This window comes from Ammospiza nelsoni, chromosome 5 (assembly GCF_027579445.1).
Source record: "Ammospiza nelsoni isolate bAmmNel1 chromosome 5, bAmmNel1.pri, whole genome shotgun sequence".
Taxonomy (NCBI): Eukaryota; Metazoa; Chordata; class Aves; order Passeriformes; family Passerellidae; genus Ammospiza; species Ammospiza nelsoni.
Window position 1 is genome coordinate 58140493 of NC_080637.1, and position 27924 is coordinate 58168416.

General features: G+C 42.2%; 1 protein-coding gene across 2 annotated transcripts; it reads left to right on the forward strand.

The window, feature by feature from the left end:
- Nucleotides 1-1426: 1426 nt before the first annotated feature.
- On the forward strand, nt 1427-27791 carry SULT4A1 (sulfotransferase family 4A member 1). 2 transcript variants are annotated; one of them, XR_009418537.1, is made up of 8 exons: nt 1427-1673; nt 17844-17974; nt 19378-19458; nt 19563-19689; nt 21210-21304; nt 22699-22837; nt 24407-24536; nt 26135-27791. XR_009418537.1 is itself a non-coding variant. In XM_059473155.1 (7 exons), the coding sequence occupies exons 1-7, from the start codon at nt 1505-1507 to the stop codon at nt 26245-26247; spliced, it is 855 nt and encodes a 284-aa protein (XP_059329138.1). In that variant the 5' UTR covers nt 1427-1504; the 3' UTR covers nt 26248-27791. The 2 variants fall into 2 exon arrangements, 1 of the variants encoding a protein (XP_059329138.1); XM_059473155.1 differs by lacking the exon at nt 24407-24536.
- Nucleotides 27792-27924: the final 133 nt, after the last annotated feature.

Here is a 27924-nt window from a genome sequence, read left to right on the forward strand (position 1 = left end):
GTTGCTACGCCTGTTGTTATTTTTTTTCCTAGCACATCCCTGTAAAGCATTTCCAGTAAATGAAATATTATTTTTGAGGTTAGATTTTGACACACTTTTCCTACCTGCCCTAACCATAGCTTTAATATCTGCAGTTTATTTTTAGTATGAACAGACATAAGTAACCTACAGTGAAAGCATCGATTTACGCATGCTGGTGGGTAGGTCTACAAAGCCTGAAAGCAGTTACTGCTCAGCCATTTGACCTGCTACTTTTCCTGAGGTTGCTTCTATAGAAGAGAGAGTTTGACAGGACACACAAACTCCACAATTTAGAAAACTCAATTGAAATTAGCTGTTCTAATTTACTCCTTAGTACTTAGACATGTATTTTCCAAGCAGCTGTACCTTCTTCCCTTACTTTGTTTCTTCTTTATATGCTTATTTTATTTCTTTCAAATGTATGAATCTGCTACAGATGGTTTGAAGCTTTTAAAGAATTTCTGTTGTGTTTTAGTGCCATCACAGAAAGATACATAATTTAAAAATAAAGCAGCTGTTATAAGACAAGCAAGAGTAAACTAAACCAAAGTTCTTCATTGATGGTTCCAGAACTAAGGGAAGTCTTAATTCTGTTGGAATACTGCTGGCTTTTCATTCATGCCAGACCAGGCAGACACACTGGCCTTTCTTTTGGTAGCACAAATGTATTTTAAGGGAGGTTAGGTGTGTTGGGTACTGCTGAGAGTTGAGGCCAGAGCCCCACCTGAAAGATGCCCCAGGCTGCAATGAAAGCTGTTGCCCCCGTGGATACACAGAGATGGCATCCAAGAGATCGGGATGAGGGAGCCAGGATGAAGAGTATCCTGTGTGGAAAGCAGGTGCCGGCTTAAACGGGAGCAGTGTGAGGAGCAAAGAATCTGTGTTGTTGAAAAAGCAGGTGGGCTCCCGTTTGTCACTGTCTTACCTGCCCCTGCCATGGAATGACTAATGACTAACCTCGGCGCAAGGGCGGGTATGAGCCGCCGGTTGACTCGGTGGCTGCGGCTCATCCCTCTCCCCTGCACTCCCCAGCATCCCGCCCGCCCTCCGAGGCCTGGGCACTGCCACAGCGCCCGCACCGCCGCGGGCTGGGTGGAAACGGGGATGGGGCCAGCATCCATCCATCCATCCATCCATCCATCCATCCATCCATCCATCCATCCATCCATCCATCCATCCATCCATCCATCCATCCATCCATCCATCCATCCATCCATCCATCCATCCATCCATCCATCCATCCCTCTATCCCTTCCCTGCCGGCCCGGCCGCGGCTGCGGCTGCCCCGCAATGACATCACCGTACGCGGAGCCGCCGCCCGCCGTGCGCGGGGCTGTGCCGGGGCCGGGGCTGCCGCGCCCGCCGCTCGCCCGCCCCTTCCCTTCCTCCCTCCCCACCTCCATCCCTCCCTCCCTCCCTCCCTGCCGCCGGAGCGCCCGCGGCCCGCGCCCCTCGGCCTCCCCCGCGGCCCGCAGGGAAGAGGATGGCGGAGAGCGAGGCCGAGACCCCGAGCACGCCCTGCGAGTTCGAGAGCAAGTACTTCGAGTACAATGGGGTGCGGCTGCCGCCCTTCTGCCGCGGGAAGATGGAGGAGATCGCCAATTTCCCGGTGAGGGACAGCGACGTCTGGATCGTCACCTATCCCAAATCAGGTAGGCGGGCGGGCGGGCCGGGGCTGCCGCGGCTGCCGGGGCGGCTCCTCCTCCTCCTCCGCTCCCCGCTGGCCGGGCCGGGAGCGGGGGCTGGAGGTGCCCCGGCCGCCCCCGCGGGATGTGGGGGCCAGGCCTGAGCCCGTTCTCCACCGCGGGTGTGCCCGGGGACGGTGCCCCGTGTCCAAGGATGGTACCCTGTGTCCGGGATCGTACCCTGTATCCGGGGATGGTGCAGTGCCCCGTGTCCAAGGATGGCACCCTGTATCCGGGGATGGTGTCCTGGATGCAGAGACTGTGTCCTGGATCCGGGGATGGCGTCCGCTGTCCGGGGATGGTGCCCTGTGGCCAGGTGTGGTGCTCTGTGCCCGGCAGCCCCCGCAGCTCTGCAGAGTTGAGAGCCCGTCCCGGGCTCGGAGGGGGTCGGGGCCCTGTGGGGGCTCACGGGGGGTGGGCGCACCGGGCCCAGCGCTGCCCCGGGACCCTGCCGGGCTGCTGCCGAACCGCTGGAGGGTGGCGGTGCCGCTCCGGGCAGGGAAATCCCGCTCAGCAAAGATGTCGAACGGGGAAGGGCCATGGCATCACTGCAAATATCTGCGTGGTGCACAGGTTCGCTGTCTGCTCCACAGCCTTCCCTCCGTGCTGCGCTCCCTGATCCTTCTGGGAGAGCATGTGCGCCAAGTACGTTCTTGCTGCACTGTCTGAATCACCAGAAAGGCCCCCTGGTCACAGTACAAGTGAATGTTTTGTCCAGTAAATGCTTCCTTTGGCTGTTGCACACCGTTTGGGCGTCTGCTTGTAATGCTGTAGTCTTGATTTTTTTTATCCTTTCCGTTTCCAAGCAAAAATATTTAAAGAGAATTACCATGGATGTAGTGCTGCCTGCAAGGAGACAGACAATATGGGAGCTTTGTACCCCACCTGATAAAATCAGATAAACTCTTTTGTGAGTGCATTCTCGAGTGACTTTTTTCCTGACAATGAGATGATCTCTTTCTAGGAAATCCGAAGTCCACTGGAGATAACAGATGTCAGCTCTGTAAATGCCCTTGTAAAACGATGTTTCAGTATTGTAGGTTTCTCACTTACTCCATTGTTTGTTGTGTGAATGGCTAATGCTTTTCAATTTCCTGGTGTGCTGCTTCAAGCATGCACATTTCTACAAAGTAGCATCTATTTAGCTTTTATAATTTCTCAAGCAGTTTCAAACATTTGTCTTTACATTTTTTTATATTTTGTTGCTGACTATGCCCTTAAAGACTGGCAAGACCTTTATAGATAATCCATTAGATAAGGGAAAATGTGAAGATGGATGCCTCTCAAAATACTAGGATTAGGAATAGACAGCTACTTTTAAATTGTTCTTTTTAATTGTCTTCTTCAAGATTTATATGGTGCATGCAGCACCAACTCTGTTAAATTCTTTGTGGTTTAAGATTTCAGTTTTGAGAATCTTAGGCTACAGTGTTCCTGTGTTAGATTTGCACCCCAATTTCATAGTGGCATCTTGTTAAATATCTTCAGCCAATCTCAGCCAGCCACAATATCATTAATAGCTGGCAGTAGCTTAGTTTTGATGGCTAGACAGTTGGCTGTGGAAAGCCAGCTTGCATAATCATATTTAATTTGCTGGTTTGTGCATATAGCAACATAATATTTGATCTTTTGGGGCCCCAGTAACAGGGAACTGCCCACTCAGAAAATGGACATGCTGCAAGAGGATTTACTGGCAGTCACTGGGAGAAGGAGGAGATGGGTGAGATATGGGGCATCAAAACTGAAGGTGCAGTATTGTGTGGATGAGCTGGAGGAGCAGCCTTGAGATCAAAATAGGATTTTATTTGCCAGGAAAGAGAATGCTTGGGTGATGAGTAATCTGATGTCCTTGTTGAGGGAATAGGCTCTGGACAATAATAGCATCTTCAAGCTCCACATTCTTGTAGCCCAGAGTCTACCAAGACCCTTGGAAGTTTGTTTTGTCAGCTGCTCCTCTGTGGCTTACAGCTTATTTAGGGCTTCAGAGGAGCTGCTGGCTAGGGACAGGCATAGCAGCAGAAACTGGGCTTCTCTAGGATGGTTCCCACTAATTTAGTCAAGGTCATGCAGAAAGTCTACGGCAAAGCCAGGAATTAAATCCAGAAGCCCATTACCTAAACTCCAACTTCATCTTGCTGCCTCTGTTCTGCTTGTTCTGGTAACATTCAGAGACAGAACATGGCTGAGACCGCTTATCTAGTTTCTGTGAATAAATTGTGTTTGAACAATAGTTCAAGAAAGAAAAATGCACCAATGTCAAATAGGTCCAACAGAAAACTTTCTTCTTGTTCCTAAGGAAATCAGCTTTGTTCAGTGTAGCAGCAGCTCTCCATCTGCTCAAACTGTGGAAAATGCCCAAAAAAGTCTGTTTGCTGGATGTGTGAGAGGCCAGAGCCTGTGGCTGCAAGCAGAAGGCTCCAGCAGTAGCTATTGACCATATGGTGGCTTATTTGGCAAAGAAAATCCACAAGTGGCCAGGACTGCTTCAGCTGTCCCAGGGACTGGTGGTCTGGAAGCCATTTGGAAGCCACTGTACACTGCAGGAATAGACAACGCAGCTCCAAACATGTGAAATGGAGGCAGTGCTTGGAAATAGTTACAGTTATTGGTAAATTGAGAGTGACCCTGGGAGAAGCTGTTCCAATAATGGTAGAAAATCAAATGTACCAGTGGCCTTACTGGCAGTAATGTAATAAGCCTAATGGAAAGTGACTCTGCTTTAATGTGATTTCCACTGAGGGATGGCTGAATAGTGATATCTCTTATATCTTTAATTATTCTTAACACCTCTGCCCAGTCAATGGTAACAGCTTTTGGGAGCTTCTGGACTATGAGAAACTTTATGCCTAAAACCCAGAGACTCAGATATATGAATGTGTGTCTGTGTTTATGCAAATGGGAGTCCTGTAATTATAGAAAACCTTTTTTATTGTGATGCATAATTTAAAATCAGGTGTGCCACTGAAGAAATGAAGTAAAAAGTTTCATCTTCCACATAACTTTGTTGTCTAGAGTGGGCAGGCTGAGTGGGACACACAGATTTGCAGGAGAAATGTAAACCAGAATGCTGTTCTCTATAGTGTGAAATAACTGGAGCTCACACTACAGATAAGATACAGAGGCACTGTTTATAGGGAGCACTGTGCCTCTGCCACAACTTGAGCTGAACCCTCTCATCCTGTGGATTTCCTGTGCCCTACTTGAAAATTAAAATTCTCATCTGTGAGCTTAAGCTACAGAATTTATGGAGAAGCAAACTTTTCCATGGTGTTCCCTCAGTCACCATGCTGAGAGCCAGGTTAGCTGTTTGCTAACATCAGTGATTTCCGTGGAATTAAATCAGTCCCTAAAGTGTAGTGTTTGGTTCAGGTTCACTCAGTGTTTTATTGTGCCTTACAGCGTCCCCCTGGCTGGACGTGATCTGTCCATGTCCTTGCTCAGAAGTGGTGCACAGCAGCTCCCATCATACCATCTTGTGTGTGCTCTAAATGGATGTGTGCTTGGTCTTCTCGGGTCAAACCCCACAAGTTCATGTCTTTTGCAAAACTGGTAATTTGAGAAAGTGAGCTGTTTACATTAATAATGAAGCTCTCTCTCCCATGGCGATTATTTTGCCAACTAAGTTTTTGGACTTCTGTGTGGAAAAATGTCAACTATTGAGCAAATATCAGCTTCAAGTCCAGCCAGTTCATGAGAGCTTGCATTTGGTGCCAGACAACAGGTGAAAAGAGCAAATGTTGCCTATGGCCTTACCAGTCTGGGGGTGTCTTTCTATAGATTCTCAATTTCCCTTGTAGCACTGGATTTTTGTAACTACCCTTTGGCTGCTAGGGAATATGATGGCTCTAGACCTTTGCCTTAATGAAGTGCCAGCAGTGATTTTGTGGGTCATTCCAAGGACAAGCTTTCACGAGTGTATTTACTGAGTTCTCCTCTTTGGAATTCTTTCACACTCACCTCTGGTGTTACGTGAAATGAACCAGGGAAAGTCAGTTTGAGTTGTCCATTTTGTAATTTGTTTGAGAGGTTCTGTGTGTACAGGTCATGCCTGGGGCAGTGCATTGTGTGCACGGGGAGGTTCTTTGTTCTCCTCCTGTTCTGTGTGCCTCTCCCACTGTGTGCACAACTCTTTTATTCTCCTATTTCTAGCACTCCTGAATCCAACACTCCCTCTTGCTGGGTCACCAGTATGTGCCAGTCCCTTCCTTGGCTCATGGAGGAGCTCTGTCCTTCCTCTCCCTTACAGTCTCTGCATTCTTCCATGGCCCATTTCCCATCCCATAGTCCCTGTTCTGTTCTTCCCATGCAGGGACTCTGTGTGCCCTGAGGTTTTCCTCTGTTATGGGGATGGAGTTGTTTGATGCATTGACCATTACAGCTATGGCAGGGACAGCTGTTAAACTGTGGGATACACTGGGCACAGTATAATCAGCAGTTTTCCTCTTTGTGTGATTCCTCAGTAAAAGTGATAGACTTCAGCTCATCAACATCAAAAATACTGTTTGATTAGACTCAGCACTCAAAAGGTGCTGCACTTGAGGCAAAGAGAGGCTTGAACCATTTGAGATGTGGACATACGTGCTTTTTCTTTGGCTATGAAGTTGGTTTAAGAATTTCTTGTCTTTGGCCTCTTGTTTCTTCCCCTTCCAATGAGCCTTAGCTGTCTGTGGGACCATGTTATAAAACAGATTGGCAAAATCTTGAATAAAGAAATACATTACAAAGAAAATGTACCAAGTAAGTATGCCAAAATCTTGCTTTGTTTATCTTGTTCAATTCTACTTTTCATGTTTTCCACAGACTGTAAAAATCTCCTGGAAATGACGTTATATTTCCAGGTGAGATTGGTATTACTGTATTTCACAGTAACAGTCTTATTATTCAATATACAGAGTATCGCTGCTTGACTAAGTTCCTGTGGCTGCAGATACCCAGATGGGCACAGGTCAAACACTGCTGACAGTCAGTCCTGATTTGCACAGTCACAACTGAGAGGAGAATCAGGCTGAAGGGTTGCCCAAGGATCTTCCTGAGCTGGGGAGCTGTCAGAGGGACGTGTGGCAGCTGGGTGGATTGCAGAGGTCTCCCTCCTAATGGCAGGTCTGAGTGGCCTTTGTAGCAAAGGCTCCTCAGGGGACACAAGCATCCACATGTGTTAAATTAATTGGCTTGCCTTGATTTCAAGTGTTCTCATATGGAACTTCTCCCAGCAGTTTTTTTGGCATTATTTAAAAAAACAGCTTTGCAGTTGCAAAAGAGCCGGATTCTGCAGTGCTGGATTTATAGTGCTATAGCCGCTGCGGACTTTTGTTGCCTTGGGCTTAAACCGTTTTCATTTAGAGAATTAATGCAAATGTTACTGGCCCAGAGGCATGCCTTGAGAAATCATGAGGGTGGCTTAAAAATCAATTTTTTACACAAAATACCTTTGAGATTTTTTTTTTCTTTCACCTCTGGTTTTTGAAGCAATATTATGCTCTGTGACATGGAATGATGAGAAACCTCTGTTAGTTTCATGAATCTGGATGAGCGAGTTGATACCTTTAAAACCAGAATAGAGCATGGAACTTTTTCTCTCTGACAGTAACATCACAGTTATTTGGTTTCTTTAAGCAGTGTATAAAGCTCAGATATTGTTCTGTTTTAATGACAGGTGAATGTGCATCAATTCCCATACCAGCTGGCTAGAATGAATGGAATTCTTTTTCAAACAGGAAGGGAAGAGCAAACTGCATTGTGTGATAGAGATATGCTTTGTGAGCTGTCTCTTTAGGGACTGGTGGACACGATCTGTATTTGAATCTGATTTCATGTTCTTGATGACTGAAATTGTGTTCCTTCCACCACTGAGAAGAGTAAGTACTCCACAGCCTAAACTCACTCCATTCAGGTGCAGAAAGTGACTCTGGTAGATTATTATTTCTGGGGGTTAGAGCCACTGGGTTCCTGTGCTTTGAAAGTCCTTCTGAAATGGGTCTATCTTTTTATTTATATATAGCTCAAAATACCTTCAGGTATTGACTCACTCTTAAATGCTGCTAGGTAAAGAAATTATAAATAAAACTGTAAAAAAATAAGTAATTGAAGACAATGTTTAGTTTGCCACTGATGCATTTGACTTGATTTCAATGTGAGTAGAATTGGATAGGTCCTTGTATGTCTCAAACTTGAAATAAAAGCAGAAAAAAAATATCTGTGGTCAAGGGAAACTCCTTTTATTATCCAGATAGCAGTGTTTCTCTCATGACCCTTTTATCAAGCCAGTCAAGAGATGTTACTAGAGGCAGAACAAATGGTTCAGAAGACGAAGAATTCTCCAGTTATTTAATAGGTTTTGCTGGGTCTTTTGCAAATGCTGCATAATCGCTTCCCTGCTGTTAAGTAGTGCAAAACTTAACCTTTTTTTTTTTTTGTAAACAGGCATAGGAAAAAAAAAAAGAAAAAAGGTTTTACCCTGGGTAAAAAGTGTATTCCGAACATGTGAAATAATTTTTGATTGTATTAAATGATAATGACCTCAAAAGCTAAAGAATTAGAAAATTATGTAGATCAGCCAGACCCACCTGCCAGTCATTCTCATTTCATGTTAATGTTCATTTGTCACAGTGAAGATATTAATGAAAGGAAGCAAAGGGCTTAATTTTTTAATTCTTATTATACAGTCTAATTAAATGAAGGGTTTTCTCTTGTTGGGTGCAGTGGAGGCATGAACTGTACACAAGGAACCTCTCAAACACCTCATGCCGAGGGGAAGGAACAACCCAGTTTTGTCTCAAAAATGCTGCTTTAGAAGTGATACAAGCATTGGGACACTGGGCATGCAATGTGACTTCGTGGCTGCAGATTCTGTGACCAGGGATAAATCATGTTATCTTTTTGTCTGTGTTTTCCACTGAATGTGTTTCTTTTCATTTTTCATGTATAATGGTAAACAGTTCTCATGGGCAAGCAGATGTCACCTACCATATATATTTTTTTTCTGTCAGGGAGTTGTGCAGAGCCAGAAGGGCCCCCCTGAGCCTCCTTTTCTCCAGGCTGAGCCCCCCCAGCTCCCTCAGCCCCTCCTGGTGCTCCAGCCCCTTCCCCAGCTCCGTTCCCTTCTCTGGACATGCTCCAGCCCCTCCATGTCCATTTCTTGTCCTGAGGTTCCCAGAAGTGCCCCAGGATCTGAGGTGTGGCCCCAGCAGTGCCAGCCCAGGGGACAGTCACTGCCCTGGCCCTGCTGCCACACCATGGCTGGCACAGCCCAGGTGCCATTGGCCCCTTGGCCACCTGTTGATGCAAGGCCATAAGAAACACTGCTTAACCATGCAGTCCAAAGCCTGTTTACTGCTTCTGTGCAAAGTAGCACAGAACAGCTACAGGCATTGCTGAAGCTGGATTGCTCTCTGCATGCAGAGTAGAAATGCACTTTAGTAATGATAAATGCCAGTGCTTATATGGGATCACCAGTGCTTTCTGTCAGAAAAAGTGTCTTCTCTTCAACCATTTTGCTGCAGCACTGTAAATCTGTTGCCTGAAAGGGAAAAACCTTGTAACAGTATTAAAATGATAAAATAAAAAAGCATGTCTTTATTGGAAGATTACAGGTTTCCCCATGGTTATGGGCATACCCTGCGTCAGATTTCCACAATTTTTATAAGTTTCACAAATGATGATATCTAACAAATACTGTCCAATTAGAAGAGCAGTTGGTTAGGTAGTTTTCCCCCAGGTTCTGTCCCGTTAGAATTGGTTCAGGGACTTCTTTGCCCCATTTCTTGTTGTATCTTCTCAGATTCTGGTTGAAAAACAAAATGTCCTTGAAGGTTCCCTTATTGAAAATCAGTCTTTCAGGAATGTTTTAGAAGATTACCTTATTACTCTGAAATCTAAGAGAAAGGGTAGAAAAAATACCAGGAGCTATATAACCATGTATTATCAGTCCACAAAGCTATGAATATATGAAAAATGTATAAAAAAGCTAAAATTTTAGGCATCAAAACCATGGTGATATTGGTTGGCTGATCCCCTTTTATACTCCCAAACAGATCTCTTTCCATTTCTGATTCTGAAGAGCAGCAGTGGAAAGAGTTGTTGCTGGCTTAAAACTGCAGTCCAGCTCAGTGAGGGGGAACATAGATACCTTGAGAAGAATGGTTTTGCTTAGTGCAGCTATAACTTGAGTGGGATTCTGTGTGGGACAAAATGCTTTACTCCTTGACCTTAGACAAGCAATAGCTGACTGGACAGGTTGTGGTTTTTTTAATGTATAACCTGTACCTGCAGCTGTTTCACATTATATTATTGCTGTGCTGCATTCTTGAAACGTGACCACCTAATATGTGCAAATGCACATTTTGTGTAGGCAGGTCTTGCCTAACAATTTTCCTGAAAGGGTTTGAAGCTGAGGCAGAGAATTGCCTTTTGAGTAATGACAGACGTCTTCTGACATTATTTTGTGGGGAGAGGAGTATGTTCACAGCCAAGGGTATGAGATCTACCTCAACACAAGTGCCTAATAGAGGTGCCCTGTTGTTCCCTGATTTCTGATCCTACCTCAGTCAGCAGAGCTTGCTATGAAGCTCTGTATTTATTCACAGACCATAATATGACTGTAGAAGAGAACACAGTGATAGAGTTGTCCCAGAAATCAATGGAGCTGGGGGTAACTATGCAGTTGTTTTCGGTGCAATGAAGTCCTTGAGTGTGATTTAAAAACCCAATGACTTGTCATCACAGCAAAGTTATTTCCTGCATTGTTGTCCTTGGTACAGTGTGTGAAAACAAAGGGAAATTAGGCACAGTGGGAGGACTTTCAGCTGGAGATTGTGAGCTCCTGCTGGGGTAATGTAGTATGCAATTGAGGCATGTTTCTTGATATGGGTTCTAAAAAGATGGGAGAATGGAACTGCCAGAGGATACAAGAGGGCTGGCTACAACTGAGCTAACAGCTTATTGTCCTGGGTTGGCTTTAGACCTGGTCAGCCTTGAATAGACATGGAAAGGGGAAAAAGAAAAGTCATTCTGTCAGAGCAAGCAGTCTTATTGGCTATTTCTATGTTCCTGCATGTTGTATGTTATGTTTTTTTGGTCTAGCCTTATGGATGTTGTGCTCTCTTTAACCATGAGAGCATGTTTGGTTGGTGAGTAGAAACTGGAAGAAAAATTAACCCAAGGATATGGGCTTTTAAGGGTCTGCTTTTAAAGGTGCCTGTGCTAGTGCGGGGTTGTTAGTGCCCTTGGCCTGCTGTCCATCATTCCTGGTAGAACAACAATGTGCAGAGTATTTTGAGTGGATGCATTCCGATTTGTCCCACACAAAATTTGCTACATGAGTTGATGCCAAAAGTAGATATGGCAGATCTAATTTTAAGTGGATTGGAGCAGTTTGTGGGAAGTTACTCCATTAGTGTTGACACCTGGTGCAAGACAGGGTGAGGATCCACAGATACGGACAGCCCAGCTAAAGCTTCAATAGAAGAGTGAAACCATTTTCCCTTTGAATATCTGATACCAGGAGGTGTCTGTAACCAGCCAGTAGCAGCTGTCTGTGAAGGATCTGTGACAAAATCCAGGACACCTGGATATGATGAAGTCATGGATGTAGGGACAAACTTGAAGACACAAATCAGGACTCTTCAATCAGAAGGCAAAACGAAGGCAAACTTTTGGCCTGTTGATGTTTTTAACAGTAGATCTGTAGACCTGACTCACAGTTCTTAGAGCTGTTAGGATGCTACTTACTCAGCCCTTGCTGCAGAGCGTGTCAGGATGTTGTGGATTATTAACAAGGATAGAAAATAAAGGCTTTTTGCCCCAGCTCTCCTCAGCAGAAGACCTCTGCCAGCAAGAGCCAGATGAGCCTCTCTTCCTCAGGGAATCGATCTCTGTGGGTGTGGGTTTGGCTGTTCCACAGATCTCCCAGAGAACAGGTCCTGGTGTGTTTTATTTACTAGTGTTGCTGCAGTTTCAGGACCCAGCGTGCTCCAAAGGAGGTGTTTTGCTCCAGGCTGGTGTTTGGTGTGGGCAGTAGTGGCTGCCTGCCTGGCTGTGTGGGTGAGGCTGCCCCAGCTGTCAGTGCCAGGTCCCAGACACTCTGTGGTTGATGTGCACTTCTCATCCTGTCCTCTGTTGAGTAGTTAGTGTGCTAATGTAAGGGAGAATCACGACTCAGGCCACTTAAAAAAAAAATAGTACTAATGCATTAGCCAAAAATAGCTCTGCTTTGTAACCAGTTCATTAAAGCAGTGCTTTAGGATACTGTATTGGACATAATAGCAATAATTCTGTGCATAATATGTGTGTGTAAACAGTTTGGTGACAGCATTTTTAGCAAACAGAAAGTAGGTTTTCCTCCTAAATAGAATGGGGTTTCATAGTGTGCTGTTTATAGCCTCTGGCAAAACATACTCAAAACACAACTCAGAATTAATGGACCCATGTCTGCAGAATTTAGCCCGTTGGTTTTGGTTCAAAAGCTGGTAGCTGTAAGAAGAAAAAGAAATTATTATGAAGTCTAAAAATCTAATACTGTGCTTACTGAATGTTGCTGGAAGTTGTGTGTTTAATACTTCTTTTAAATCCAGTCTTACTTAATTTGTCCCCTTTACTTTCAGAAGGTCTGAATTCAGGCTTGTTGTGTTCCACAGACTCCCTTGATGATTGCCTATTGACTATATGGCATTTAGGCCATATAAGAGGGGCATTAGTCTTAAAGGATGAGTAATCAGTCCTTTCTCAAAATTGGGCCCTCTGATAAATATTTAATTGGTCAGTCAAAAGAAATAGTGTGGCAATATAACATCACAATTTCAGTCTTTATTCTGAATCCCCAGTCTCATTTAGAAAAACAGAAGAATTGGAAAATATGGTATCAAGGTATATACATTATTTTTATTTTTAAAATGCTAGTCATTAATGAAAACTTCTATTTGTAAGCCAGGTGGAATTCGAATTTGTAGGAGAACTTCAGCATATAGAACTCAAGAGGAGATACTTTAATGTTTTGGGAATGTTTTTTTTTTCTTCTAATGGAAAATCTAATTTTCCCTCCAGTATTGTAGGGTGAGGATGAATCTGTCATACTGACCTGAAGATTTACACTGCAACATGCCAAGGAGGAATGAGCTTGCAGGCATTTAGAACAACAGTGTGAGGCTCTGCTGTACAGCACTTACAGACCAGTCTGGCAGCTTTGGCAGCCCTCACTTTTAATGAGCACTTGCATCTACCAATGCTATAAAAAAGTTATGAATCATAATGGATCTGCTGCACTGGATTAGCCAAAATTTGGTCAAGCTCTGGCAGATCAAACAAAGTACAGATAATTGGGGTTGTAAGATTACTAGCATTAGTATTTCTTTATTTTAATTTTCCATGTGGTTCCATACAAGGAACGAATAAAGGGAACATACTGAGGCCTTTGCATCCTTAGGCTGCAGCTTTGTCCTGTCTTAGCTGATAAGAGAGGAGAAACTGAAAGAAACTACCTTAGAAACCACCTAGAGAAGCTAAATTTCACTGGAAATCTTATGGTTTTATATCTGCCACTTTGAACACATCTATGGTACCTGGTGACTTCATAGGAATGCCAGTGGCCAGAAAGAGTTGAGACAAGCCAGAGAACATCTGCACTAGAGAACACTTCTCCCTTCCACAGTGACCAAATTTGACATTGAAGACATGTAACGCAGAGAAGGCAGGAGGATTAGCTGCGGTGTTTCCGAGCCGTGTCTGTCCCCCTGTGCTGCCTGGCTGCTGCTGCAGCAGCTCCCGAGGAGCAGAGGCAGAGTGGCCCTGGTCTGACTGTGCTCCTGCTGCTGAGGCACTGGCCTTGGAAAGGGCACCAAGGAACAGTTCCCAGTCACAGGGACTGCTGGGGTGTGGTGGGATTTGTAATGAGTCCTGGGTCCTGTGCATCATAAAGTAGCCCAGGAAAGCGCAGTGCATCCCCACCAGCAGACTCCTGTTATGCAGGGTATAGAAATACAGACTCACAGATAATATTAAAAGGCCTCCTAAAGACACCTGCAGATTCTGGCAGGTAGTAGCTTCTCAAAGCGGTTTCCCACCCCCTCTCTTTCCAGATATTGTGTGATAAACTGGAACGCTCTGTTCTCCTGAGGCGTTTTATTGACATAGCAGAGGAGCTTGTCAGGAAGAGCATTTCTCAGGTACTTTGCACTGAAGTTCCTCAGATGCAGACTGCCTCCATTTTAGCTGGAATTGGATAAGTGTTCATGAATTCCATGTCTGTTTTGGCAATATGACTTTAGAGGTAGCAGGGTGAGCAGTCTTCCTCCTGAATGAAATGCTGCAGATGGAAGAAGAAAGGGTAGAATTGCTGGGAATTTATTAATGTGGCATTCGGTGCCTCATGTCCAAAGGCTGGCAGTTAATCCTGTTTTCCAGTGATTATCCTATTGTGTTTATCCTTCTGTACCACCCCAAGTGAGGTGTGCATGTACGTGTGCAGGTGTTCAGCAGCACAGGGAGGAAGCAGTGAAGATACTGGAGATGCACAACATCCATTGCCTTGGCAGGGCCAGAAATGTAGGGGGCCAGAAATGTAGGGGGACACTTTTCTTTTCTTCTTTTCTTTTCTTTTCTTTTCTTTTCTTTTCTTTTCTTTTCTTTTCTTTTCTTTTCTTTTCTTTTCTTTTCTTTTCTTTTCTTTTCTTTTCTTTTCTTTTCTTTTCTTTTCTTTTCTTTTCTTTTCTTTTCTTTTCTTTTCTTTTCTTTTCTTTTCTTTTCTTTTCTTTTCTTTTCTTTTCTTTTCTTTTCTTTTCTTTTCTTTTCTTTTCTCTTCCCTTCCCCTCCCCTCCCCTCCCCTCCCCTCCCCTCCCCTCCCCTCCCCTCCCCTCCCCTCCCCTCCCCTCCCCTCCCCTCCCCTCCCCTCCCCTCCCCTCCCCTTCCCTTCCCTTCCCTTCCCTTCCCGCTTGCCTCACCTTTTTCTTCTGTCCAACTGGTATCATTATTTTCCTTTTTGTCAGAAAGTCTCTGTGACATTTAAATCTGGCCAGGCTTTGTGATAGACTGGGATTGCTGGCATTATTCACATAATCTCCTTTGATATTCTCAGTTTCAGAAATTTACTCTACTTTCCATCCATAAAATGATGGTTCTTGCAAATCTCCACAGAGATCACTAAGTCAGCTGGGTCAAATGGCAAATTTCTGTATGTGTTACATACAGGTGGGGATGCAGCAGAAGACTCAGATCCTATCACACTATGGCATTTTAATAAATTCTGCTACCTCAGGTCTAGGCTTGGGCTCTTCATTTTTTGGATAGGCACAGTATCCCACCTTATTTGGCTTTTCAGCCAGCTGGTGTTCCCAGGGTTGAAGATGTTGCCCTAGCAGCCAGGTCTGGAATTTGGGCTGCCTGTTGCTAGGTTAAGTCATCCTTCCTAAACCAAAAGAACATTTAGCTCTGATACATTTATCTTGAGTGGGTTTTAGTCCTGGCAGAGATGTGAGGAGGTCGTATCTATCTAATTATACTTATAAAAGCTTTTAGATTTTTTCTTTTTAAAAAATTAGGCATGTGATATTTTAATTTGTTCTTTTAAACAGGAAGCCAGGTCAATGATAAATTTTTTACCTGGAGCTTTTGGAATTTGTGTGTGTGGGAAATAATAATTGATTAAGGGTGACAAGTTAAAAAAAAAAATCACTGTTCCCTCAAAAGTTAATTCCCTAGTTTTCATTTGCATTAAGACCCTGAAATTCTGAAGCATATTAACTTGAGTGCTAATGTGGGAAAAAAAATCAGGCTAAAAAAAAATCAGGGAAAAAATACAGTGACTAACAAAAGAGAAAACTAGCACAGAGATCATGGCTGAGGGAAACTGAGATGAGTGATCCTGCTGCAGGTGTAGGGAGGAGAAATTCCAGTCTACTGGATAGTCCCAGCATTTCTCTTTCAGCGTGTCACTGGTTTTGGTAGAAACACTTTTAGATGGAGACTTTTGAGCTTCCAAAACCCCCACTTTGGATGGGAAATATGTAATTTCCCACCTCTGCAGTTCTCCATGGATTTGACAGCAGTCAAGCCAAGTGTGGTGCACAGTCACAGGTCTCTGGGCATAACCAGGTAAGGGAGTGCTCCCCATGGGGGCTGTGCTCCCTGTCCTGACTTTTAGCTTTTCTAGTGGACTTTGTGGAGAGCTGGTGCTGCTCTCCCGAAGGTTCAGTGTGGTTCTGCCTCAACCCTGCAGCCTTTCTGTATTCAGAGGCACAATAGAGATGGTAGCTTTCTGCCTAGAGGGCAGCTGAGCAATGAAAAAATAGTTTATTGTGTATCCCCACAGAGTTAATTCTTTTCATTTCATGAAAATAGGGCTGCTGTGACAGCATTTCTCTTTGCAGGTGGAATAGGAAATACTGAAATAAATTATGGAGAACCAGGGTGTTTCCGGTCAGAATAAATATTTAATGAGAACAAGGGTTGTGCTCATTCAGAGTCACAAGGACTGATACTAAAATACTGTATGAATGTTGATTTGAATGCATAAAATATATGCTTGAACTTAAAAATGCAGAGTGAACAGCCTTGGGGGCAAGTGTGTATTAAGTGTGTGACAACTGTCTCTGTGGGTGATCATAATATAAAAGTGTCTTTTTTTTTTTTTTTTTCATGTCCCAATCCTTTTTAATTTACCCATCAATCAGTAAGGGAACAGTGGAATCTTGAAGTGCTTGCTATCCAAGACAATTCTTGGAGGTGTGTCTTCTTTGACATTGTATCCACGCTGTGTTCACTCCAACCATTGGCCTCACTTAACTGTTTCTGTCTCGGATTAAAAAATAAACAGACATTTATTTTTTAATATAATAAAAAATTCTATTAGGGTTTTAGGTCTTGTATTTTGGTGGTGTTTTTTGTTTTTTGTTTTTTGTTTTTTTTTGTTTTTTGTTTTGTTTTTTGGGGGTTTTTTTGGGTTTTTTTTGTTTTTTGGGGGGGGGGTTGTTTTATTTTTCTTTTTAATTGGAACAACATACAGGATTGGTACAAAGGTGCCTGTTTGTGTGTGCAGTCTTGTTAGTTTACATGAATTAACTAGTGACTGTTACAAGTGACTTGCAACTCACAAATTATTTTCAAATGGTCATTGATCTCAGAGTTTACAGCTCACCATTCCACAGGCTGGGATGCAGGAGCAGGCTTGGGCTTTGTAACCAATTCTGGAACCATCACCCAAGCCTTTAGGCAACGCGAGAGAGTGGATAAATCCTGGTCTCATTTCCCTTACTGCTCACAGTAAATAATTAATAATGGGTTAAATAATGGGTCTGTTCTTTTGCAGTTTCCAGGGTGTCCCACACTCTTGGGATCTTTTCTTCTGAACTGTGGGGTCGCTCCCCTGGCTGATTGTGATCTCTCCCCATTCTGTTCCTCCATCTCACCAAGAGCCTTTCTCTTCATAACCCTCTGTCAAATATCTCTGTTTTGAGGGTTCCTTACCTGCCTGAAGGTAAAGTCATTTTGAATAGTTTCCCTGTCCAAGGCCCTAATTGAAGCACCTATTAATTTTCCAAAGTGCAGTCACTGGCCATGATATTTAATGGGTGCTTTGTAAATGTCCTCAGAGTGGGGAGAGATGCATAATTGAGGTTTCTAAAGCTTGTGACTGATGTATGGATGTATTTGGGGCTTTGTCCACTCCATAACCTGGAGGCATAAATAGACTCTCAAATCATTGCATAACTGGGACCTTGCCTTCAATTTAGAATAAAGGTCTCTCAGCACAGCCACTAATGCATTTTGTGAACTTGGATGACCTCTGTTCGCCTCATTTTTTAGTTCCTAAAATGGAAATAGTAGTGTTTTGCCAAAGTAACATTTACAGAGGTAAAACCTTTTGTTAAATGCTTTGTAATTCACAGGTTAAGTGATTTGGAAACAGAAGTGTATTTAAATTGTTACTGAAGAAAAAAAATCTCAGGTCTTTTGCATGGAAGATCTACATGTATTTAAAAAATCAAGAGAGCTGACATACTACAACAAAACAGTAGTAATAGACTTAGCTCACAGCAGACTGTTGAGCACAAAAGTTGCCATTATTTCTCTGTTTAGGTCTCCCTTCATATGGCTGTGTTTAGATAAGAACTGTAATACAATCTGTTCTCTCTCATTGTTTGGTTTGTGCAGGCACAGGCTTGCTGCAGGAAGTGGTGTATCTAGTGAGTCAGGGAGCTGATCCAGATGAGATTGGACTAATGAATATAGATGAGCAGCTTCCAGTCCTAGAGTACCCTCAGCCCGGTCTGGACATCATCAAGGTACAATTTATTGCAAAGAAAGTCTTCAGCATTTGGGTGTCTTTTTCCTCAGTTCCATGTTTATCACTTCTTTTCACCCTGTGTCTTTCTCGTCACTGGGCTTGTTTAGAATGTTGAAATGATTCAAAGTGCTAATAGGTCATTTTAAATTGCTCTTATTAAGCTTCATTTTGTTCTGTTTAATACTTTAAATGTGTCTCCATGTCCTAAATATCTTGGCAGTGGGGATCAAAGTTCCAGGCCTCTCCTGCTTATGTAAACGGGAGCTGGCCAAATGAGGCAAATTTGCTTTGATTCCTTCCCTGAATTTGTGAAGGAGTAACTAGAAATGCAGCTATCCATGCATCTGTATTCCCATTGCTCTCACTTTACACATCTCAGTCTTTAGATCCACAGATCCTGGCTCTCTACAGACACTGTAGGGTGTAGTTTAAGGGGTCTGGAATATCCTCCATGAAATTCCACAGTAATAAGAATCCCTTGAAGTCCAGCTGTATGGCACATAAGTGTGATCTTGTCCTTGCTGCAGCCACTTCTGACAGAGTCATGTCTTGGAATTATTAGGATAACTATACAGGGCCATCCTGTAACGGCTGCAGTGCTGCTTGGACTGAGCAAGCTGAGGCTGGCAGGGATAGAATTAATCTGCTTGTGGTCAATGACAACGGCATGCTTCAGCCTACTTTAGGCTGAGAGTATTTAGAGGTCAGAGATTGCTCTTCTTTTTCATCTGTGATGCCTAATCCAGCAAGGCTTCAGTGCTACCCTGCTGCAAAAAAGTGGTGGCAATAGTAAGAGGTTTAGTTTGAGATTACACATTCTTCTCTATGCCATGTGCTAGCAGCTTGATTCAGTATGGATTAATTCAATTTTTAATAGCAGAACATGATTTCTGTCATGAGACAATTTTGTATATCAAATTACAGAAAAAGTATTGTTTGAAAGATATCCACACATTCAGATTTGGGCCTAATTCTGAGGATAAAATAAAATGCAAGGGAAAAATTTGGAAGAAGTCAGGGGTCATGTTTTCAGAACTTCTAGTATTTTTCAAGGATTTTTAGTGGAGGCATCACTAGAAATAAAGTGAGTTTGATATTGGGAATCTTCAACGGTTATATCTCTTTCTGAGAAGGTCCTGCAAATGGACATGCTTTGAAACAAAAGGGATAAAACCCCAATATGACAAAACTCCCAACACATTATCTAACCTGTTGATATTTAAAAACCAGATGTAACTCCCTGACCTGATTTTGAGTCGCAAACTCCTGTTAATTTTAGGAAGTAAATTTGTGAATAGAAATCAGTGTAGTAGAGGGCCTCAAATGTGCCAGCTCAGGCCAGCTCAGGATGTTCCCTGGAGCAGTGGTCAATGGGAAACAATTCTCCCTGCTTTATTTTAGGAGCTGACGTCCCCTCGCCTCATCAAAAGCCACCTGCCCTATCGGTTTTTGCCTTCGGACCTCCACAACGGAAACTCAAAGGTGAAAATGAGCTCGTGTTTGTCTTAACTCTGCTGGCAGCAGTTGTGTCAGTGCTTTGGGATGAGGCAAAAGCTTTCAACAAGATGATTTTCCCCCCATCACAGGTAATATACATGGCTCGAAATCCCAAAGACCTGGTGGTGTCTTATTACCAGTTCCACCGCTCCCTAAGGACCATGAGCTACAGAGGAACGTTTCAGGAGTTCTGCAGAAGGTTTATGAATGACAAGTGTAAGGAGCTGTTCTCTCTGCCCACATTTATTTTCATCTCTGCGTTCCTTCTGCAAGTACAGAAGTGAACTGGATAAAGGTGCATTTGTTTTGCATATACAGCAAGGAGGTTGCTACGGATAGCTCTGCAGTGATTGAGATTTGTCCATGCAAACTATGAGCCGGGCTTTTTGTAAATATTTGCCTTACAGTATTTGATCCCCTGGGTTCAGCACTTTGCCACCCAAACCAGAGCAAAACTCTGGTGTACTCTTCTGAAATTCAGTTTTCAGGCTGCCAGGTACCTCCTAAAAAGGGGTAAATACTCCCAGCATCATTTGATTTTGGTTATGCCTCACTATCAGCTACTTCTCAGGAGTGTTTCTGGTCCCCAGGATTGGGGTTATTTTCCTGGTAATTCTCTTAATATTTAAATTTCAGCCAAAAATTCAAGGCTCATACCTTGGAAATTAATACAAAATTCTCTAGTTTGCATGGGCCTTATCTCGGCCTGCACCAGTTAGCTCGAGTGAGACCTCATGAGCAGGCTGCTGCTGCCTGAAAAATGCAGCTCTGTGAGGAGAATAATAACCAAGGGACTGCCACACTCTAGCTAAGGAAGAGAAAAAAGTCCTGCTGCCTTTTATTTCTCTGCAATATCTCCTCTGATACCTTAATGTGACACTGAGAATTCACCAGGTACCTTGAGCTCTGAGAGCAGGATCTCCTCTAGATCCAGAGCAGCAAACCTGGAATTTTTAGGGGAGCTGATGCTGAAGGAGCTGTGTAATACCAAAGGGAAGAAAAAAGTAAAGCCTACCAATGGGAGGTGATTTAACAGGCCTAAAAACCCCTTTGCTGATCCTTATCCTGCAAGCTTGTGCAGGATTAATGCTCTCCTCCCACTCCAGCCCACCTTCAGTTTTCCATTTGCATTCCCTGGGAATGCAGTGTTTGCCTGTAGCTTCTGATCAGGAACTTCAAGACCAGAGGCATAAGAAAGACATGTTAGAAGGTCTTCTAAGATAGAAAGGTTGAGTGCTCTTTTCCATGTAAGTATCCCAAGAGTTATTTGTCTCTTTATCTTGGAGCAGCCACCTGACTTTATCATGACCTCCCAGAGCCAATAAAACATCACAACATGTTCCATGGCCATAACTGTACAAATGGGAGGTTTGTAATGCACAGGAAATTTAGTCACTGGTAGCAGAGAAAAATGTAGAATGCATTTCTCGAGGGGTTGCCTTGTAATACTGGCAACAAAAGAGATTCTTGAGGTTGTAAATACCAAGTACCAATTGCTGAACCTCTGGTAGAGACACATAAATTGACTGAAATCAATGCAAATGTGGACTTAATCAGAGAACTGGAAAAAAGTTTTGGGGGAGGGTTAGGTGTCCCATTACATGGGTCAAAATGAGATGCTCTCCTGGGGCTATGAACCACTCCAGTTATTTCTTTTTTTTTTTTTTTTTCTTTCTGAAAACAGCTTAATAACCAAAGTGTTCATTTTCCTCATGCCAATCATAATGTTTTTGCAGTAGGGTATGGTTCCTGGTTTGAACATGTGCAAGAGTTTTGGGAGCACCACATGGATGCCAATGTACTTTTTCTCAAGTATGAAGATATGCATAAGGTAGGTTAGATGTAGCAAAATGGTGTTTTTATCACATTTAGTATCCTAGTTTTTAATACATAAAGCACAAAATTACATTCTTATGTCCATATTTGGGATCCCTAATGCCTGATACCATTTTTAAAGCGCTGGCTTTAAAAATTCAGTAGCTTCTTTGGACTTCAGGCATTTTCATATCCATATTAATTTACTGGGGAATCTGCCTGCATGTATAGGCACTGAACTACCTGCAGGGAAGGCAGTGATGTGAAACTGTTCAGTACTTGCTACACTCAGCCCTGGGCATTCTTTTAAAATAAATGTCTTGCTCTATGTGCCGTATCCATGAGGGGAAAAAAAAATATAATCACTATTTTGTCCTCTGTATTTGGCATTTATTGGAATTATTTGGTTGTTCTTACTGATTTCTGTGAAACAAATCTGAAAACAATGAGAGTATGATCATGTAGCATAAGGTAGATGTAATTATTGAGTCCTTACATTATGCTGGCTAATAAATCCACTTAAATCAGAAATCTAGTGGAAATACTATGTATTTCTTGTTGCACTAATATCTTTTTGACAGCTAATGAAAATACTTCAGAATGTTTATTTGACTGGACAACTAATGCAAACATAGGCAAAACCCAGGTCCTGTTTCTAAACCTGTAAGAAGAAGAAACCAGAACAAGACTCAGTAAATGATAATTCCAGCTTTACTGAGCCTTCTGATGGAGTGGAATTCTAAAAGAAGGTGTAATACAATCAGAGTAAATAAAGTTTAGTCAAAATCATTTCAATTCCATGGTTTTGAATAACTAATGGATTCCTAGCTGTGCTCACCAGATGGTGGCATCACAGCTTCCTTCTGCTTCCTGATAAAAATTACTATTTTGTCCTTGCAACTCATACTGAGGAACCCTGGAACTCTGGAGATGTAAATTAATGGTTATTCTCAGAGGCCACCTCCCCAGATCCTTCCCATCTACATGAATGCAGTCCCAGAAGCTGACAAAGGAAGGGCTCTCCTAACATTTTTAGTCATTTATTTGACTAAGGTCAAAATTAAAGTAACTTTTAAATCCTGAAATGCACTGGTATTCCAAAGGGATCAGGGTGGGGTGTTCCCTGAAGTGGGAAGCATCACAACTGCTTTTCAGTTGTTCCCTGTTCCAACATCTGAAGGTTACATGGCCATGCTTTCTGCCAGCCTGTCTTACTCTAATTGTTCAGAATGTGTTTCTTTTCAGCAAATTGGAAGGTGGCAAAACTTCAATGCAGTAGTGTTTCTGCAACTTCTGCACTTGTATTTTTCATGCTCACCAGGATATAACTTACTTTGCAATATTTAAACTCATTAAAAATGTGATTTTAATTATTGCGAAATAACCCGGGTTTTAAATGATCTCTTGCAGGATCTAGCGACAATGGTTGAGCAGCTGGTGAGGTTCTTAGGAGTTTCTTATGACAAAGCACAGCTGGAATCCATGGTGGAACACTGCCATCAACTCATTGATCAGTGCTGTAATGCAGAGGCTCTTCCTGTTGGCAGGGGTATGTTTAAAACCCACAGCAAAACTCTTCTTGGAGAAATCGGCAGTAACCCCCAGGGTGTGTTAGATGTTGGCAAAATATTGCCATGTAAAGGATGGGAGGGAGCTGATTATTGGTGCACTTGGGGGGCTGGGTTGTTTTGAAATCAGGTTAGGTAGAAGTGACTGAAAAGGATGGAAGAATCCAAGGTGAACAGGGTAATGTCAAACCACTCCATCAGAGAGTTTGTATCACTTTGATGGATTCAGCTCCTTGTGCTGAGAGCTCTGCTCTGCTCCTTCTGACCTCTGGCATGCCAGAGCCCACACCATCTTACACAGTTTGTCCTGGCCTGAGCCCTAGGGTTTAATTAGATCAGGATTTTCAAGAATAGCAGGTATTTCTTATTTGGAAGGCATAAAATTACAAGGAACCACAGTGTCCGTTATAAGCTTATTTTCATTTCTTACCTCAGCTGTTTAAAATGTGCTTATCTTCCAGATGTTTATTCTGGTGAGATTCTTTCTCTAAGAACCTGAAGGTGCCATGTGATCTGTTAATACATCTGTCCTTTGATAAGAAATCAAGTCCTTTCAGTTGCCTTTGAAAAACATAAGAGTGAACTTAGGCTCCCTCAGATTATTTTCTCTGGGCTGCTCTACATCACTTTTAAAAATGAGGCAACCAAGTCAAGATGGTCAGTTCCTATGTTACCCCTACACATGCCTTACCCTAACCTAAAGTCACTTCATACACTAATTTAATGCACTTCTACTTGGACCTTTCCCTTATTTTCCACCCATAGCAGTGGTAGCACTTTATGATAGAGCATCACACATGAAGTACATGTTTATCATCACCACAAAGTTTCTCAGAGGAAGCAATTTGCAGGTTATTGTCCCTTACTCAGGGGTTGTGACAGGAATACTTTGGTCTTCTTCTGTGTATAGGAGCCCTTTCCATACTACTACTTTCAGCCAGCCTTCCTGTGATCTGCAAATTACACCAGCTGCAATTTTTATAAATTTCTATTTTTATTTCCAAATCTCTGATGAAAATACCAAATATTACCAGTTCTTCTTGACTACTAATTCTGTGTTAGCTGGTTATTTATTCAGTTATCACACATTTGGTTGGGACATCCCCAGGTCCTTGGATAAGGTGCTCATGTGGATGCAAGGCTTTGCAAACAGCAGGGTTGTGTTCTACTTGTTGGCCCACATGTAGCCTCTTATTTCTACTGTCTACAGATGTTTCAGAAAAAGGCCCTCATGTTGTAATAGAGAAGGAAGGGAGCTGCAGCACTTAATGTGATACTTCGTCATTTGTTCGCTGTGTGCTTTTTAGTATAAATATCCTTATTTTGAATTTCTTTTCTTTGCTGTCTTTGGCTTTTACAATATTTTGTTACTCCAGAATGTAGCTTCATTAGCAGTGCTTTGTTCCTTCTCTGTTCGTTTCTGTGACAAAGAATGGTGGCAATGACATGACAGCTGATTGTAATTTGTTTCAAGTATTTTAATTTGTCATTAGTTACATTTACTTTATTATTTTGCTTTATTTTAGTTCTTCATATTTTTTTTCTTTTAGCACATTGATCTTTACTCTGAAGATAACCCTGAACTGCTGTGAAAGCAGAACAATGATTAGATATGTTACTTGTATTTGACTCTTATCACATCATAATTTACGCAGTTGCATGATTCAAATCATAAACCAGGTGGGTGACTTTTTGACAAGCTATCAATTGATATGGTAGAAAAAGAAAAGAATTATTAAAAACAATCCACTGTGTATATATGTCATTTGTAGAACTTGTCATTTGTCCATATATGTTTTTGGGGAGACTCAGAAATTAAAGAATTTTTTTTTGCCAAGCAGAGGAAGAAAATACTTTATTATCATTATTGAAACAGGGTTTTGTGTTTCATGCTGTACTTTTTGCTGTTATAGTTGCCAGAGCAAGATTTAAGTTAGTATCAGGTATTTATGATTGTGTTTTCTTAATTTATTCTTTTACAAATATGTGAGAAAATTGTTGAAAACAATAAATGGCATTTTCGGTGTCAGGTTATTCTGGTCTTTGGATCCTGAAAAGAAATCAGGACCCTTTCATACCTTCAGGATTTATACAAAAGCCCTGCTTTCATAAAATGGCCCTTGCCACACATGCTATACCATCAGGTTAATAAGTAATATGTAGATGTTTCAGACAGTTTTGTCTTTGGTCTCAGTTATATAGTTTCTGCATAAAAGCAATGGTAATTGAATTAAATGGGTATTCTTCTTATGCATCAAATACATAATTAAGCTCCCTGCATGTAGCTTTGTTCTTGCTGTTATGATGAAACTCTGGTAGCACAGTCCCAATTCTCCTTTCATTTATTCCAATTGAACAAGTCTGAATTTTGTCTTTATCTCCAGCATAAATGAGAAGAGAATTTGGCTTCTCAGTCTGGTTATTCCATGGGGCTTATTCAGCCACAAGTAACCCTGGCTGACTTTGAGTTAAATATATTTTGGGCTGCATTGAAACAGTTGTTAGGGGGGCTCCTGCCTTTGGCTGGTAGGTTCAGCAGGGTCACCAGGTTATGTTATGTCATTGGTTGGGTTCCATAGGTTAATTCATATGAGGAAGGTGCTCAGTCTCCATATTGCATCCCCAAAAGCTGTTCCTCCTGTTCAAAATTAAAGTGTCAGTGGCTCAGCTTGAGTACATGGCACTTGTTCTCTTTCATAGATGGAAATTTGTATTTAACAAACAAATATCTCCATGTTGAGAAATGGAAATTCATGTCTTGGACTTATCTCTAGACACAAAATAATAGAAATTAGCAATGAAAATATTATACTCCAATAGTCAGTTTTATACCCCACATTCTCTGTACATTTTGGATAGTTCTCTAAGCAGTAGGTGCCAGAGGCATGGTGATTTTGAAATGTGTTCTTAGCTGTTGGAATTCTTAAACAGCCATAGCTGAAAGAAGAAATCCACATTTACGTGAGCACCCAACCCAAAATCTCTGATTCATTTCTGATTAAGGCCAGAGTAAAATGTCTCAGAGAAATATGAATTCTTCCTGTGTGACACTGGGCTGGTGCAGCTGAAGATGTGTTTTATTTGAAGGCTTTGCAAGGGTAGTGCCAGAGTAACTGGGTGAGACAGTGAACAGCTTTAGGTCTCATTAAGCTTTCAGAGAAAGCCCAGACTGATCAGAATCTCACAGCTGATACTTGGTGCCCAGCACAATTAGACTGTAGGTATTTGGTGTCCTGTTACATCCACTCTCTGACATGTATTCTTTCTCTGTGTTTCAGGACGAGTTGGGCTATGGAAAGACATCTTCACTGTTTCAATGAATGAGAAATTTGATTTAGTTTATAAACAGAAGATGGGAAAATGTGACCTCACATTTGATTTTTATTTATAAAAAATGCATGCATATGATATCCAGATATAGCTAGAAGTGCTTTATGCATTCATTTATTACCTGCTGGACAAACTACTGTAGCTATTATGTGTAATAAGATTTAAAGAAAGAAAAACAATCTAAGTAAACCATATCAGATGCAATTATCTTTGATCCTGAACAGCTGCTTATCTTCTAGTATTTAAGTCCTCTGTCCACATGCAAGAACTTCTCAGACAATACTAGAACATGCAGCTGTTATGGAATGTATTATATAGGTAGAAGGTATGTATAATATATGCAACTAGAATGTACACCTTTTCAGCCCCACATTGATTATTTAATGTTTTATAAAAGCTCGTCACTAGAAACGAAATGAACATCCGTAAACCAAATAAAAATTTATTTCTGAGGGAAACAAGTAACAGGCCAAAACAGTATGCTAGAATGATCTCAGGGGTTAATTGTCACATTTATTTTTATAGCAGGTATAGCCAAGTATAAATAAATCCCATTCCAAAATAGGAACTAATCCAAGTGGGGTTCACATTAGGTTCTGCACACCCTTATCTGTGTGATTTAAGCAGGTTCTGTGCACTGGCACACTCTGGGAGACAGGGCTTGTTCTGATTTACAGCTGTGATTGTCAGCCTGATCCCAAATCCCACCCATGCCTTTATGGACACAGCTCAGAGCTGACTTCTTGATGGAGGCAGTTCAGCTCCATGCCCAGGGACAGCAGATAGAAGATTCTTAAGCCCTCAGCTCTAGGTAACTCCCTCGAAATAGGGCTTAAAAGCCAGGAATCTGGTGCAGGGACTTTCCTGAAAAATCAGTCTCCAACCTATGTCACTTTGCTGTGTGAATTTCTCCCTGTAAGGGCAGCCCCAAAAGTTAAGGTGCTGAAAAAGCTCTAGTTCCACTAAAAGTTGAGGGCACTTAGCACTGCTTATGGGTTGTTCTCCTGGACTCCACCAGGCCTAAGGGGGAGATCTGTGCCAGTGTGAAGCAGGCAAAGGGAACTGCAGCATCCGAGGAAGAGAGTTGATGGATATGCCAGCAGGTGGGAGTATTGCACAAATATCCATGCACAATACGTTCCAGGAATTGTTAGCCATGACTGATTTGGATTATAGTCAGGATTCAAGTTTATTTCTCTTATCTTTTTTTGGTGTCTACACAAACAGCCTAAAGGAGGCTACTATCACTACAGAACTCTCCCAAATTATTTTATTGATCCATTATGAAATGACATCTATGTTTTTTAGGTTCTCAGCTGCAGGAGGCCCATTTTTTGCTAGTCAAATGTTCAGGCTCACCAAAAACTATGAGGAAGGACTAGTTTTTAGTGTTTCAGTTCTGTTGGGAAACTGTCAGTTCAGCACTGGCAAGTAGTGTAGCATGATGTGGCTTGACAGCACTTTTCCTTGTATATTTGTGAGTGAAAATGCTTTCAGTGAAATTTTATTTCTATTTTTATATTTTTAGTACTGTATGAATATTAAGCACTACACATTATACTTCTGTGCTTGCTTGCTTACTGAATAAAAGATGTGTTCTGTGCATTGTGGCTGCTCATTTTCTAGACCTCCCACTCAGGCCAGGTGGTCTTTGCAGACAAACTACAACAAACTGCAGGAACATGGGAGAAGGAGAATTTCCTCTTGCTACAAGAGAAAGACAAAATACAAGAGAAAG

Bases quoted from the DNA above. Each gene is read 5' to 3' on its own strand.
- SULT4A1 (XM_059473155.1), top strand. From the start codon at position 1,505: ATGGCGGAGAGCGAGGCCGAGACCCCGAGCACGCCCTGCGAGTTCGAG. The intron at 19,690-21,209 runs GTAAGGAGCTGT...ATGTTTTTGCAG, and splicing joins AAGGTTTATGAATGACAAGT to TAGGGTATGGTTCCTGGTTT. The intron at 22,838-26,134 runs GTATGTTTAAAA...TCTGTGTTTCAG, and splicing joins GGCTCTTCCTGTTGGCAGGG to GACGAGTTGGGCTATGGAAA.